The sequence below is a fragment of the Zalophus californianus genome, chromosome 13 (assembly GCF_009762305.2).
Source record: "Zalophus californianus isolate mZalCal1 chromosome 13, mZalCal1.pri.v2, whole genome shotgun sequence".
NCBI lineage: Eukaryota > Metazoa > Chordata > Mammalia > Carnivora > Otariidae > Zalophus > Zalophus californianus.
Window position 1 is genome coordinate 66160894 of NC_045607.1, and position 16281 is coordinate 66177174.

The 16281-nt window shown below is 45.4% G+C and overlaps 1 protein-coding gene across 8 annotated transcripts in view; it reads left to right on the forward strand.

Moving 5' to 3' along the window:
- Positions 1-16281, forward strand: part of PTCH1 (patched 1) — a 70470-nt gene that overhangs the window by 25357 nt on the left and 28832 nt on the right. For 7 of the 8 annotated variants that reach the window (XR_003523695.1, XM_027615607.2, XM_027615605.2 and 4 more), the window contains exons 3-12: positions 3694-3883; positions 6979-7048; positions 7154-7245; positions 8633-8831; positions 9133-9254; positions 10064-10211; positions 11021-11152; positions 11555-11710; positions 12568-12666; positions 13206-13331. Coding sequence is in view for 7 of the 8 variants with exons in the window: in XM_027615607.2 (XP_027471408.1) it covers positions 3694-3883; positions 6979-7048; positions 7154-7245; positions 8633-8831; positions 9133-9254; positions 10064-10211; positions 11021-11152; positions 11555-11710; positions 12568-12666; positions 13206-13331 (1334 nt within the window). In the remaining variant the exon portion in view is untranslated. The remainder of the gene's footprint in view (positions 1-3693; positions 3884-6978; positions 7049-7153; positions 7246-8632; positions 8832-9132; positions 9255-10063; positions 10212-11020; positions 11153-11554; positions 11711-12567; positions 12667-13205; positions 13332-16281) is intronic. The other variant, XM_027615606.2, reaches the window with a different exon arrangement.

Sequence of the window (16281 nt, forward strand, 5' to 3'; positions counted from 1 at the left end):
ATGAGGAAGACTGGCTAGATAAGGAACAGCCCTGGGCTGTCTGTCACTCAGTTGTGACTTAGGATAGGCATTTATTTGCTAGGGTAGCAGAAGTCGGGTGAGTCCATAAAATCGCTCTGTCCAGAGAGGTTTCTGTTTCTGGTAGCTTGTTCCAGAGCACCGTGGGCGAATGCTGATGTAAGAGCATATGAAGGCTGGGGCGCCTGGGTGGCTCAGTCGGTTGGGCGTCTGCCTTCGGCTCAGGTCGTGATCCCAGGGTCCTGGGATCAGTCCCGCATCAGGCTCCCTGCTCCACGGGAAGCCTGCTTCTCCCTCTCCCTCTCCCCCTGCTTGTGTTCGCTCTCTCACTGTGTCTCTCTCGGTCAAGTAAATAAATCTTTAAAAAAAAAAAAGCGTATGAAGGCTGTGCCGTTTGTGACACAGGTACACCCGAGAAGGAGCTAAGTCCACCAGTGCAACCAAGTGAATGACATAATTATGGCCTCACCAAGTTCCAGCCACACGGGCCTCCTCTCTCCTCCTGCAGCAAGCCAAACAGGAGGTCTATACCCTTGCTGGTTCCTCTGCCCAGGCGCTGTTCCCCCAGCTCACGTGGCATCACCATCTTTATTTCTTCTGTGGCACTTGTCATGCCATTAGATTAGCTTATTGATGTGTTTGTTGCCTGTGCGCTTCACTGGCCAGCGAGCCCTTTTGGGGCACGGAACACGCCAATCTCACGCCCTATAGCACCCCACTGTTGAGCACATGACGGGCACCTTCGAACGCTCGCCAGATGAATGGATCCTGTCAAGTAAAGTGGATGTCAATGAAACTTTTTTAAAGTTACTGAATAATTTTGCAAAAACCTGCATATTTGGTCAAATATAAGATGAAATGTTAAATAAAATATGGCCGTATAGTATGTAAAAATAAGTTGAATTTCACAGTACTCAAAGGTAGGATACAGCTTAGGTGGTTGAGGACACTTTGAATTCAGGGTCTTTCAACTCAGTTGCTCTATCTACCTACGATGATAGTCTTGTCTCGGTTGAAACTGGTTGTCATGTTAGCAAAATATTAAATTTATCACTAGAGCAAAGAGATGAACAGAAAGATTTCCAATTCCAGAGACATGACAAATACCTTAATTAAAAAATATGCATTTATTTAAATATATCTCTTAAACCATCTAAAAAGTGACACTATAAAGCCCCTGGGGTCCATTTTGTATCTTGTAGGAAATAGCATCCTTGCTGAAAGCCCCTGTAATAAAATCACTGATCTGTTGTGAGGTTGGTCTGGAAGAGTGTGGATCATTCTTTTCGGGAGCATGAACCTTGTATGTGATCTTTATTTTCATATGCACTCTTCGCTTGGGTCTTCACCTTTTTTGGTTATAGTCACAGGCAGCTGCTCTTAGGCAGGGGAGAGGAGGATGGGGGATGTCTGTGGTCCCCCTTTGTTGTTACTCGTCTGTTTTTACCTCGTGGTTTTAATTCACCTGAAGTCTTAAGCTTCAGGAAAGGTAAGGTAAAAGGAAGTAGGACTTTGTAAGCAGAGCGAGGGACCACGCGCTCTGCTGGTGCTTGAGGAGCCTGTGGAAATAGACAGGATTTATAGGTGTGGGGCATTGATGTCATAGAGCCAGAAAAAAGGAAGGAGTTCAGCATTCCCCCCCCCCCCCCCCCCCCCCCCCCCCCCCCCCGCCCCCGAAAAGTCCCTTTGGAGCTCCTTGGCTTGGAGCGCTGTAGCTTTTCAGAAGTGACCTCTGGACTAATAATTGGCTTTTTAGCCTCAAACAGCCTTTTTATCTCCAGAGAATGTGGATTGAGTCTAATTCAGTTCACTAGTTAATTGGTTGAAATAATGCATTGTGATTCCTGCCAGAAGGAGCCAGACCCTGCCTGCAGGCAGCTTTAGAAGAGCATCCTGAAAAGGCCCGTGACTTCATGTAAATTTATCCTTTGTTGCAAGTTTCCTATGTTTTCCTGTGGTCTTTCTTTAACGTCAAATTGGTTGCAGGGTCCTCAGCAATTCCCCAGGGCATCTGTCAAAGTTTTCTGCACAGGGAGTCTTAATACTGTGTGTAACCAATTGATCATTTCCCCTCTCTGCCCCTCCCCTCTCCCCCATGCCCGCCCCCCCCCACACCGTTTCTCCTTCTCTTTGACACACCCCACAGTATGTTCGGCCTCCCCTCACAGTATTCTGCAGTGGCCTTGGCCATCTGCGTGGACCCACACAGATGATCCTGCCAGTCTGTGAATCTGGACTAGCTTTCCTAATGAGGGCATTATTTGCTTTTTAGCCTGCCCCCTTGTTTATAAAATATGCCAAGAGAACTAAACAACCCGCTGTTCCCAGTACTTACTTACTTGCCCAAACCAAATGTTTATGTCCTTGAATACTAAATTTGAAGAAAAAGGATTCCTCCTCGTGGGAAAGCTTAGGATGGTTGTTGAAGGGTCTTTCTACACTGCAGCTGAAGGCCTGTCTTTCAGTAAACATGCAACTTATCAGTGACTTCAGGAACTATTCAGAGTCACTGTTCAGACTCATCAGCTAGCCTTGGAGTGTGTGTGTAGGGAGAGGGAGAAGGGGGGGGTGCTGTTCTAGGATTCTCTCTCTCTGTTGCCTTCCTGGCCCCTTCCTGAACAGCCCCTTCCCTGTGACCCTATTGGATCAAAGCACCCTCTCCAAGAGCACTCTCCTCAGCAGCATCCCCACACACCTACCCTGTTGGGAAATGCAACTCCCTTCCCCCCATACCTCCCAGCCAGGTGGCAGCATTCTGAGCTTGGCTTGTTCTAAAACGATAACTGAAATATAACGTAGGACCTGAGAAAGAAGACAAAAAAGCAGTTTGCAGTAGCAATGTCCCTTGCACCTTTTGCCTTGGCCTATGGCTTGTCCCACTGTGGTCGGCCTGCTGGAAAGCCAGTTGGTACTGGGGCAGGGGTTCTGGCCCCAGCAGCAGGTTCAGAATCACGTGGGGGAGCTTCTGGAACACAGGCTGCCTGTTACGGGCAGCTCAGAACCTGGCACCTTTGTTTCCAGGATGCTGACCAGGTGAGTCTGATGGAGCTAGGACCCAGAGACTGGCTGTCCGGGCCATTGGCTGATACATTTGCTTCCTCTCAAGGACATCTGATGTGAATCACATTATTTATCTTCTCCTGGCAAGTTTTGTGCTAAACACACATTTGCCACCTTTCCTTGTTTCTTTTTCAATGGGGAGAAACATTTCCTTGTTACCTTTGCTAGATTATTTAGGAGAAGAGTGTAAATCGAAGCCATTTATCTTGAACTGGGCTGCAGGGGCACATTGTTTACACAAGTGAAAGAAATTGTAACAGGGGTATTTGGTCTGGTCTGCAAGGAAAAGGTGTCTCAAGTTTTCCCTCCCTCTCCCCTCCCCCTCTATACATATGGTGTATTAGTTAGAAGGTGCACAAAGCACATATGCATTAGGTTTGCATATGCAATGAGCAGGACAGTTGTTCATGGTTTAGTGAATATTTTTTATGTTTTTTATTGGTGAAATGAACATTGCCAATAATAATAAAGTGAATGTTACCCACCCCCCCAAATATCAGCCATATGTTTTCATGAACAGAGAGCACTTATCATGTATCCTGCACATCTTAGATAACAGAACATGAATTTGTGGGGTTGTTGCTGCTCTAATTGAAACCTGTACATGTTTGTCAGTTGGTGGACGAGTAAGTCGTGAATTAAATTATACTCGCCAGAAGATTGGAGAAGAAGCTATGTTTAATCCTCAACTCATGATTCAGACCCCGAAAGAAGAAGGTGCTAACGTCCTGACCACAGAAGCTCTCCGACAACACCTGGACTCAGCACTCCAGGCCAGCCGAGTCCATGTATATATGTATAACAGGTAAGCTGGTGGGAAGAAGTTGCTGGTTTTAGTAAGTTATGTTACCCCGGAAATATGCTTAGAGTGTTAGTTCAGATAGTTTTCTAATGAAGTGATTTTTTAAAAAAAATCTTGATTTTTGTTTCTGGAGTTTGGTAATAAATCAAATACATGATAATGTATTTTCAGTAAGTATCTTGGCACTATATACCCAAATGAGTATGATCCTTCAAGCAGCCATCTGGGGGGCTATACACCCATTCTGAAGATGTTTCATTGCTTAAGATATTTTTGGAGCAGTTACAGTTGGAATTGCTTTTAGTCAACTTAAAAAGAATGGGAAAAGAAAAAGTAAGAACTTACTTCTGGTTTCTTTGTATTCCCCACAGTTACTGACAGTTGGTATGTGTTACAGAGTGTATAGCAGGTTGAGCCACTCTGGTGAATTCTTACTGACAGGAATCATACACAGCTTCACAAAATATTACCCTTTAACTTCATAGCTAATTTAACAATGCTGTGGGTATAGTAAAAACATACAGGGACTTCTGGAGCAAAGCTGACAGTCCTTTTTCTTCTCTATTTAAACAGTGAGTTATTCAGGGCAGGGACCACATCTCTTGTCCATCCTTGCACCCCAGCATTTAGATCAGGGTGGGCACTCAAGAGTTTGTTGATTGACTAACTGCCTAGATTGTAAATTTGAACTGGGTCTTCTCCCTGAACTATTGAGATGACTATCACTAAAGCCGGTTTCCAGGGGACCACTGAGTTAGCATTTACCTAACCCCATCCTGTCCCTCACCAAGGCTTTTAAGCACCTCTTTTTTTTTTTTTTAAAGAGAGAGAGAGCACGAGTGGGGGGGAGGGGCAGAGGGAGAGGGAGAGACAGAGAATCCCAAGCAGACTCCACGCTGAGCGTGGAGCCTAACACAGGGCTCAATCCACCACCCGTGAGATCACGACTTGAGCCAAAACCAAGGGTCAGATGCTTAACTGACTGGGCCAGCCAGGTGCCCTTTTGAAGCACCTTTTAACTGAGTGGTTGATAATACAGTTTTTCACAGGAGAGGGGAGTAAGTGGCCCTGTAGACATATTCAGTGGCCAGGGAGAATGAGGGGAGAGAATAAAAGGAAAATCTGTACTTGTCGCTGCTACAGTAACCTCCACTCTCCATAGCTTAACTGGATTGGCTCTAAAACCCACCTTGCTGGAGACAGAGCCCTAGGGTCCAGCATGAGTCACACGCTCTTGTTTCCTCATCTGTAAGCTAAATTACTGATCACGTGTGGTCTACTATCCTCAGGAGGCCCTGAGAACAAAATGAGATACATGTAATGGATGAAAGGGAAAAATGTAAGGAGGTATTCTAGCACTTTCGTCAGGCAGACTTGACTAGTGAGCACACCCCGCTCCTTTCAGCACAACCCTCCCATTCTGTAGAGGAAGCAACTACCCAGTGCAGTTCTGCAAAATTTGTAAGTAGAGGCCCTGTAAAGAACCTGGAAATGGGCATTCCAGGGCCACTGTAAGCATGCTGACCCATTTTTAACATAATGGGACCCTATCTTGAAGGGACTTGTCACTAACACACTTAAGGAGAAGATGTGTCTGTACCATAAAATTACACTCTCTGAGATGGAACTGAGAACATTTATGCGTTGGAATGAGCTTTAAAGAACACCTAGTTCAACCCATCTCATTTTTTAGGTGAGAAAACCAGGAATTAGACCAATTAGAGCATTTGTCCAAGTTCATACAATTATTAAACATTAGAGCCAGGTTTCAAACCCTTTCTTCTGGCTCTAAGACAGGGGTTTTTCTAATGCACAGCCATGCCCTTCTCAAGGAAGTGTAAATGAGTTCACTAACCAAGTGATATTGAGGACCTCCTCATGCTAGATAGTCTATGTCGATGCTGTGTGGAGTTCAGTATGAACATATACATATATGCGTGGGTGGGTGGGTGTATGAATGGATGGAAGGATGGATGAATAACTTGAGCCCTGCACTCAGGAACTGACGGTCTAGTTAGAAAGAGGGAAGACATCAGTGTAGATGGGCACATACAAAGCCAACCACAGGCACCCCCCGGCCCAGGTGTTCCAGGTGTCAAGCAGATCGGACCAGCAGTGCCCTGGAGTTCAAGAGAAAGGGGTGATTTTCAGTAGCACTGGGCAAAAAAAGCCTAGTGGGAAGGGGTGGCATTTCACTGGGAACCCTGCAGTATAGATGTGAAGGTTCCACAGGGAAGTGGGCTAAGTCCAGAACATTCCTTTGGGTGACCAATACAAAAAAAAAAAGAAAGGAGACCAATAAAATAGAGCAGTTTAGAAAGACTTAAAAACATTTTTTTCTTAGCCTGGTTTTCCCATCCCCATCCTTTTTAAATTTCCTCTTTGTTTCAAGTTAAGTTTATCTCCCTGATGCACTTGGAAAGGCATGGGCTTACAGAGCAATTTTCCAGAGTTGACAGAACTCTGTAGTAATAGATAGGTGATAGATAATAGAGGTAATTGTTGATCAGTATATTTAATATCATTTCTACAGAACAAGAATAAAAGACTGTAAAGTAGGAAATCTGTCTACCTGCCAGTGTTGTTTACAGCATTCACGGTTAAGAGCAGAAGTCATTTTGAACACTATCTGTTAATAAGGACATTAACTGCCAGTAAAAAAAAAAAGTCAGTAATATTTTCCTACCTGAATATATGTTAACGTTGTTATAAACCTTACTAATTAGTCTCCACTTATTTTGAACTTGTGATAATTCAACTCTGAATTATCTTCCCTGAAGTTGTTCAATGTATGTAGAAAAACAGATTAATGGTGTAAACAAGATTATTGGGAGAACACTTAAGAAAACAAGACTTTTCAAGTACTTTGGTAACAGTCATTTACATAAGCATCCAGATGTTAATTACAATTGAGTATTATCTATTCATTAAAGCAAGCTTGTTGAGTCTTTACTTGGCAAAAGTTGTGCTCGTTTTGACAGATACTTAAAAGTGATAGAAATTGCAGTTCTTTCTATATGTTCTATAGTTCCGATTTTGCACTGATTTCCTTACGTTACTATAATGAGAATGTTTGTCTCTGCTTTTTATTTTACTAGGCAGTGGAAATTGGAACATTTGTGTTACAAATCCGGAGAACTTATCACAGAAACAGGTTACATGGATCAGGTATATTTTCTTCTTTTTTTTTTTTTTGCAAGAAATTCTCAAAAATTCCTCAGTGGTATGCATTAGCCTAACGTGTGGCCTGTTTTTTTTTTTTAACTTTGACAGATAATAGAATATCTTTACCCTTGTTTAATTATTACACCTTTGGACTGCTTCTGGGAAGGGGCAAAGTTACAATCTGGGACAGCCTACCTACTGTAAGTGTATGATCTTGTTTTCTGATGTCTGTGATTTCTAAACTTTAGAATGTTTTGGATGCTCCTTGATCATTGTTTATTCTATTTCAGTTTTGAAGAAATAAAAACATTGAAATTCCATGGGCATTTTTTGAGTGAATAGTTGGGGGAGAGGGGATGTCAGCAGAATGTTTTTTCTCTTTTCAAAAAAAAGTTCTGAAGGCACCATTAAATTTCATTCACTTTTACCAACCTATTTATATGCAAATAAAATGCAAATTCTTTCAGAGTATGTATGATTTTTAACTCTTTAATAAAATGTTTGCAGTTTTGCTGACCAAGCACTGTCATATGTTTGACTTCTTTTCTCAGGAGAGAGAATTTATTAGTGTGTACATACCAGAATTAAATATATTGAGTTTAAGTTCAAGATCCTCATGCAGAGTAAAATACTAACCTTTCTTTGGATCACATTAATGACATTGAAGGGGGAAATCCGCTATCTTTGAAGGCCATGGTAGGGGATGCTTCACGGTTTAGCAGTTGGATATTATATACACCGCATCATTTAGGGAATAATTGTTAATCAGTGTAGACGTTTTCAGTTAATTATGCAAGAGGTCGTGCTTGGGTTATTGTTTCTGTCCTGGCTCACACATATCTGCAAAAGCAATTTGCAGTGGCCATACCCTGACCTTCAGTGTACAGTTTTAGATGGGAAATAAGGGGTTTTGTGTTTTCTGGTTGGGAGATTCTGAATAATGACTTCAGCCTGGTTAAGCAGCTACAGTGTGGTTTGAACCACATAACAGGCAGCCAAAAGCCTTTCTGGTCTGTCAACAGCACAAATTCAAAAGTGAGTGTGGGGGGAAGTGGCCTTGATGGTGGTGATGGCAGAGGCAGCAGGGGGCTTTTGGGGTCGACTGCCAGGCTGTCAGAGAGAGCTCATAAGCATGGGATTATTGAAGGTAATGGAGATCAAATATTTTGATTGATGACATTTACGAAGCATTTACTAGGCTGACAAGTGCTAATTTGACATTGTGATTCCCTCTTCTCCCGCCCCCCCCCCTTAATTTTGGATCTCAGTCTTCTGCTTAGGAGCACCCTTTGGCAAATTTTGATTTCAGGTATTAAAGATGACGTGTCAGCCAGTAACGAGTCTTTGATTTCTTCATTAATTTACAAGCTCTCTGCTTGCCATTTCCATTCATGAATTACTTTCCTGACTCGGGTTTGCATACTGATCCCCGGGAAAGGAGCATTCGGTTTCTGTGCCAGGGTCTCCCCGCGTTGCCGCATTCCCAGAAAGCCTAGTGCGATCCGGACGCAGTATATGCGATTTGCACAGGCTCGGAGGCTTGGAAAAGCCTCTTTTCATGGTCTTGCCTTCTAATTTCTTTCACAGAGGTAAGCCTCCTTTGCAGTGGACAAACTTTGACCCTTTGGAATTCCTGGAAGAGTTAAAGAAAATAAACTATCAAGTGGACAGCTGGGAGGAAATGCTGAATAAGGCTGAAGTTGGTCATGGTTACATGGACCGGCCCTGCCTCAACCCGGCTGATCCAGACTGCCCTGCCACAGCCCCCAACAAAAACGCGACCAAAGTGAGTACAGTCATTGATTCTGCTCCTGGGGCCCAAGAGGAAAGCTTGGTGTCTTCCCCCCCAATTCCTAGTCCTATTATTTTCATTTTTAAGATCTGATTCTCAACGACTATTTTTTTGTCTATGGAGCTAAGTTTGTTTATAGAGCTAAATTTTGATGTAAGATTTGCCGTACGCCTCTCATTAGCCTTGTTATTAATGTTCTCTCTGAAACAAACAAGCCCTTAATGCACTGGATTTTAACAAGGCATGTGACCTGCCTACTAATTCCCGTAATTATGTGGCTGTCTTTTTATTTTAGCCTCTTGATGTGGCCCTTGTTTTGAATGGTGGATGTCATGGATTATCCAGAAAGTATATGCACTGGCAAGAGGAACTGATTGTGGGTGGCACGGTCAAGAATAGTACTGGGAAGCTTGTCAGGTAATCCAGCACAAGGAGGAAAAATCCAAGCCATCTATTTTTTTGTCTTTTGCTCAGAAACCACTTCCCTCCTGACATCTGCGAGTGTACTTGTACTAATACGTAACTGTTATCCTGGCTAGCCGTCTGGTGTAATAGAATTTAGGAAATACTAGTGGATCAGACCAGCTCGAAAAACTACCTTGTGGGGAATTTTTCAGGGGGAGATTGGCTGTTTTCATCAGGACCCTAGTTAGTGACTGTAAGATTAGAAGATCGATTGTGTAGAAAGTGGGGGCAAGCATCAGGCGTGCAGGCAACAGTGGTCAGAGCAATAGGGTGGAGAGGTGTGAGCTAAGCTCTGTCACAGGCTGACCAACAACTGACGGCTGCCTAAGAATTCTCCTCTGTGCCCTTGCGGACTCCGCTCGGTCAAGCGTCAGGCGCTCTCAAGTCTGAGATCCCTCCCTTGGGAAAGCCGTGGGCTGGGATTTCTGCACAGGCGAGCGTGCAGCGCCAAGCCCAGCGTATCTGGTCAAGCTGTCTACTCCCCTACCCTTCCTGTTTCATTGAATAGAAACTGAGAAAGGAAATTGCTTATTAATTTAATTTTGGGGTCTATCTGTAAAAGGTTTGTAAGGTTACACCTTTAATATGGTATATCCATCTATTGAGTAAAATAACCATCCAGGTCGCGTTTAATGGAAACATGTGCTCACGTAGAAGGAGAGAATGGCCGCGAGTGAGGTGGGGGCGCGAGTTCAGGATTTTAGGCAGCGAAGACGACTTCCTGGAAATGCTGATGTCGTGTCTTTGCCACCTTGTCACAGTGCCCACGCCCTGCAGACCATGTTTCAGTTAATGACTCCCAAGCAAATGTACGAACACTTCAAGGGGTATGAGTATGTCTCACACATCAACTGGAACGAGGACAAGGCAGCCGCCGTCCTGGAGGCTTGGCAGAGGACGTACGTGGAGGTAAATCGGCGGCATTCTGACACCCAGCTTGAAATCTGGGTACAGACCCCTTAGTTACCACGTACTTTATTGTCGCCATGTTTTAGAACTTCTTTTTCATTAGAATCTATTTTCAAAACAAATGGTCATTTTGGGGACCTGGTGGGGTGTGAACTTTTTTTCCTTTCCTAGAAATGGAACACCTTCGTGTCTGGCTGATGGCTAATTCTAATTGGGACGCCTGAGACGTTCTGAGTAACCAGTTGTGAACTCCAGAGTGAAGGCCTAACAGTGTTTAAAAAAACACTGGGTTAGCAAGAAAAAGTGTCTGGAAAACATTAGCAAAGCATAGAATCTGTTCACAGCTGCAGTCCCCTTGGTTAGGCCATGTGACAGGAGCTGGCCTTTCCCAAGCAGTGACCTCTACTGAGCTGCATGTGACCTTTTAAAAGTGGCCAGTAAACAAAGTGGGGAGGAGTGGCCACAAGACTGAGTCGTTTTGGTTTGGGGCGGGGCGGGGTGGGAGCCGATGGGACCGCAGATCTGTTGGAGAGCCACAGAGAGGAGAAGGTAGTCTCAGGTGAGGGCACGTAGAGGTGAGGGCACCTCACCGCGGCACCCCGTTCTCACCTGATGTGCGGTGGCCTTCATTGTCCCAGGCCCAGGGTCATGTCACCTCAGTCCAAGTTCAAACCCAAATCATGTAGAACTCTTTTTAACGCATCAGAAAAAAGTGAGGGGTGAGTGGAGGGAACGCGTCCCCCAAGGTCTGTGCTGTTGAAGCTCACTGAAGCTCTCATTCCATTTGGGACTTTATGTTGTGACCACAGGTGGTTCATCAAAGTGTCGCTCCGAACTCCACTCAGAAGGTGCTTTCCTTTACCACGACGACCCTGGACGACATCCTGAAGTCCTTCTCTGATGTCAGTGTCATCCGAGTGGCCAGTGGCTACCTACTGATGGTAACAGTCAATTCAATTCTCCTTGGGGAAGGGCGAGTGGGTTTGGTTTTTAGTTTTTATCTTTCCATGACCGCTCCTGCTTTTTAACTGCTCTTAACACACACGTGCATTCAAGACAGAGAGAGCTCGGCTTCATAACGATTTCAAAAGTGGTCGTGTAAAGCATTTACTCCCATTTGCAGTTTGCCCATCTTTGACTCATATTATTCCATGTGATGTCTGTAATGTAAATTGTTGTTGTTGGATTTAATTAGTTCTACCTTTTGATTTGGGGTGATGGGTGGGGGAAAACATTAGAATCCTTACACATTCTAATGTTTGGCTTTTGTGTCTCCCCCCCCGCCCCCCGTTTCCCACTCCTCACTCCTTCCCCTGCCCCCCACCCCGTTGTTCTGCTCGCAGCTTGCCTATGCCTGTTTAACCATGCTGCGCTGGGACTGCTCCAAGTCCCAGGGTGCCGTGGGGCTGGCTGGCGTCCTGTTGGTTGCACTGTCCGTGGCTGCAGGATTGGGCCTGTGCTCATTGATCGGGATTTCCTTTAACGCTGCAACAACTCAGGTACTAAGGGAGCCACCTATCCACTGTTTGTTGACAAACACCCCTAGGCGGGCTTGGCCCAGCGGCCTCCTATGTGTCCATGTCACCTACAGGGTCTTCCGGCTTTACCACCAGGAGGGGGGGGCTATCTCAGAGAGAGAGAGAGAGAGGAGCACTCGGCAGGGGGTGGAAGGTCTGCACGGGCTTGTTGATGGTAGAGATGTTTCACTTACCAGTGCAGTGAAGACCATTCTTTAGAGCCATGCCACGGTTCTCAGACTTGAGTGTGCCATAGAGTTGCCTGGAGGGCTGGCCACACCTCCAACTGCCGGGCCCTGCCCCCAGAGTTTCTAATTACCAGTTCTCAACCATGCCTGTCCAGGGATCATGCTCTGAGAACCACTGCTTTTGATGAGTTAGCTTCCTTCTCATTTATTAGCTTTATTTTTTTTTTTAAGATTTTATTTATTTATTTGACAGAGGAGAGACACAGCGAGAGCGGGAACACAAGCAGGGGGAGTGGGAGAGGGAGAAGCAGGCTTCCCGCGGAGCAGGGAGCCCGATGTGGGGCTCGATCCCAGAACCCTGGGATCATGACCTGAGCCGAAGGCAGACGCCTAACGACTGAGCCACCCAGGCGCCCTCATTTATTAGCTTTAAAAATAAAATAGTGGAGCTTAAAAATAGAAATGGATAAGACCTCCTGTGAGCTAAAACGGCTAGATCCGGGGAATCTTAACCCTCGGAACTAGGTTCTTCACGTGAGCTGATGTAAGCTGTCCTTGGGGTAGCTGCTGAGGGCAGTGTTCTCAGTGGCTCTAGAATGATCCGAATTGGACTTCATGTGTTTAATGCACTGCCCTTTGTGTTCGCTGCAGGTTTTGCCGTTTCTTGCTCTTGGCGTTGGTGTGGATGATGTTTTCCTTTTGGCACATGCATTTAGTGAAACAGGACAGAATAAAAGAATCCCTTTTGAGGTAATAGAAAAACAAAAGAAGAAAGCTTTGGGGCCAGCCAAAATCCCCTCTGTTCTTGAGTATTTGTCCTTTAATTTTCTTTAATCTGGCCTAGTAAATATTTCAGTCCCAAGTCAGTGACATGTTACTGACTTTAAATAAGTAAAAGAAATCAGAGGAACCGCAGAACGATTATTCCAAAGCCCGTATTTGCTTTTCTGGGTTTTTTGTGGGGTTTGGGGGTCACTTTGTCCCCATCCCCCTACCCCCCCAGCACACACCCTTTAAATCTTAAAAATTGACTTAAATCATTGTCTTGCAGCTTTGTGCTTTGGATATGGTAACCAGGTACAACCCAGGACTGTATAGATAGTCCTGAAAACGTTTTCGATGCCAGTGTCGCTGGGGGTGGGCAGAGAGAGCCCTTCCTTATGCCCTGACGTCAGCATGATAAACTACCTGTTGTCCCACTTTGTCACGTATTTGGACTGTTGGCACGATCTGTGATCTGGGGGCCCCTGCGCTTTGCGGCTCTCAGCACCTTGGTTTCTCGTCCTCAGGACAGGACTGGAGAGTGCCTCAAGCGCACGGGAGCCAGTGTGGCCCTCACCTCCATCAGCAATGTCACCGCCTTCTTCATGGCCGCATTGATCCCCATTCCCGCCTTGCGGGCCTTCTCCCTCCAGGTGAGTCTGCACTGGTGACATCCGTAGCGAGCACCGCACGGAGGCCGAGCAGCCCGTCTCCCTTCTCCACTAACGTGAAGACAAGTTGCTTGTCCGCATCTGGGGCCAGTCTGGGTGGAAGCTTCTTAAAGCAACAACCCCAACACTCCCTCTAAAACACATGCCAGGGCTCCTCCCCTCCTTCCAGTCCTAGAGCCCAGATGCCTGGGGCCCAGGTATCCCCAAGACCTGGTGCCTTAGGGAGTGGCCATTCCCTTTATAGTGAGACTAAAACCACACGAGGGCCACTGTGCGGAGGATGCTGAGAAGCTCCCGTTCCAGATAGCTGGAAGTCCTCTGGTTTCACCACAGTGCAGCCAGCTCTTGGCCGTCCCTGCTTCTGAATCCCACTGGGTTTCTGTGCTTACTCCCTTCCCTGCTGGCCACCTCAGCCCCAGCACGCCACCCTCTCTATTTCCCTAAAGCAGCCCCAACACATGGCAGTTGTACAATGCAGAGTAGGAGGCTGCGGTATAGACCAGCTAGGCGATAACCTAGAACTGAGTACAGTTGACCCTTGAACAACATGGGGTTTGGGGGTGCTGACACCCCTCCCACACAGTCAGATCTTCATATAACTTTGGGCTCCCCAAAAACTTTACTAATAGCGGCTGTTGGCCAGAAGCCTTACTGATAACATAAACAATCAATTAACACATCGTTTATATGTTACATCTGTATTCTTAGAACAAAGTGAGCTGGGGGGAAACGTTATTAAGAAAATCATAAGGAAGAGAAAATACATTTCGCATGCTGCACTGTATTTATTGGAAACAGTCAACCTCTAAGTGGACCCATGCAGTTCAAACCCATGTTGTTCCAGGGTCTGCTGCATTAGCTTCCACCGTGCAAACATACGGGCCATTCTCTGCCTGCAGGGGGTTTGTTGGTGGGTGCTCGCTTGTCGTGTCTTTCCTTAGTCTCTCCACAGTCTCCTCCATCTCTTCTCTCTTCTTTTGGTCTCCTACTCCCCTCTCAGGCTGCACAAGAAAACTCAAAATTCCTCTGCCCTCCTTCCGCAGAGCAGTTTGGCTCCTGCATTGTTTCTGCTCTCTCTTCCCAAACCAGGCCCTTCCACACCTAGAGGCCACCAGGATATTTCTTTTGCGCAGAGAGCCAGCTTATACGAACGGTAAGAATGGAGAGCTCCCAAGGCTGGGGACACAGCTCTGGTCCATTCTGTGCTTGGCCTGGAGTGCTGGCATGGCTCTGCCGCTGCTTGAAACTCTTAAGGATTCCTGAAATCGGTCAGTACAGCGGATAAAGAAAGCTAACTGACCAGTTTGGGATGTGGTCTTCCTAGTAAGCCCCTAATGGTTTCAGGTTTTGGTATTACAAAGACGTTCTTGAAGTTTTGTGAATTAAATTCACATTTTATTTTATTTTTAATTTTCTTTAAAGATTTATTTATTCATGAGAGACAGAGAGAGAGAGAGAGAGAGGCAGAGGGAGAAGCAGGCTCCCCACAGAGCAGGGAGCCCGATGCGGGGCTCGATCCCAAAACCCTGGGACCATGACCTGAGCCGAAGGCAGATGCTCAATGACTGAGCCACCCAGGCGCCCCTAAATTCACATTTTAAAGCTTCAACTATTTTCCAAGAGAAACGCGGTGGCTTTCCCCCCTTTTTCTCTTACAGTATGATGTGTAATTTATGAGATGGCCAGGTTTTTAAGGGAAAAACTACTTCTGGTGTCACTTTTTTTTTGAGAGGGAGCAGGGCAGGGGCAGAGGGGGAAGGAAAGAGGGAATCTCAAGTAGGTTCCACACCCAGCACAGAGCCTGATTCACAACCCTGACATCATCACCTGAGCCAAAATCAAGAGCTGGGGTCGCTTATCCAACTGAGCCACCCAGGTGCCCCTTGGTGTCACTTTTTAAGCTGTTATTACATCCAGCTTCTTCCTACTGTTTTGCTCTTGTTAATCACCAAAAGGTGATTGTGACCAGGAAGAGAAACTGACAAATCATAAATTAGGGTTCTCTTTATGCTTTTGTCAACACGCTTCCCTCTTTTGTAGTCGTCATATTTGAATTAATTTCATTTCACCAATGGCTAATGAAGACCTGAGGAACTAACGATCCAGCTGTGTTTGGGACACTAGACTTACTTAATATTTAGCGTAAGATAGAACATGAGAAAAGATTTTTGTACCAATCACTGCGACCGCTACCCCCAAAAGAAAAATACTAAAAAAAATGAAAATAATAAAGGGTTTATTATAAATATCTAAAAGTAGAAGGAGTAAGTGAATTAGTGAATACGGTTAAATCTGAACGACCGAAGCACAGGAAAATGAAAATATATCTAACTGCTTAACTGCTCGTGATGTGGAACATAAGTGAAAGTTGCCTGCTAAAGTATTGGTACAATTACCGTTCTAGAATGCCTTTTTGCACAGGCATCTGCACACCTGCCTGCAGTCTCCCGTTCTTGCTGCTTATACATACAGCAGATGCTGGTGTTGAGAAATTGTCCCCCTCCTCTACCAGTGGGACCCTCTCCCGCCTCTCTCCTTTTCTGCTTGCCTTTTTCTCGCTGCTCTTTATTTCTGCTCTGCCTCACGCTCCTTCATTTCTTCTTGTGTCTCTCTCTCATTTTCTCCTCTCCTCTCTCAGTACACACTGATGATTCATCAAGGCATACTCTCCTTTAATGATATCCTATGGTGTGGTGGTCTGAAAAGCTACATGAGTTTTCCTTACGCCTTTTAGAAAATCCAGTACGCTAAAGTTCTCCCAAGGTAAGCACCTTACCAAGATGAAATGAGTACTGTGAGTTTTGCATTTCTATTCCAAGCCCCTGGGGTACCACTTTAGAAAATTGAGGACTTCCAGGAGTCCTCATTTATTAAAGACCCCATAATAACTGGCTCATTCTCTGTCAAAAACAAACTTTAAAAAAAAAGGAAA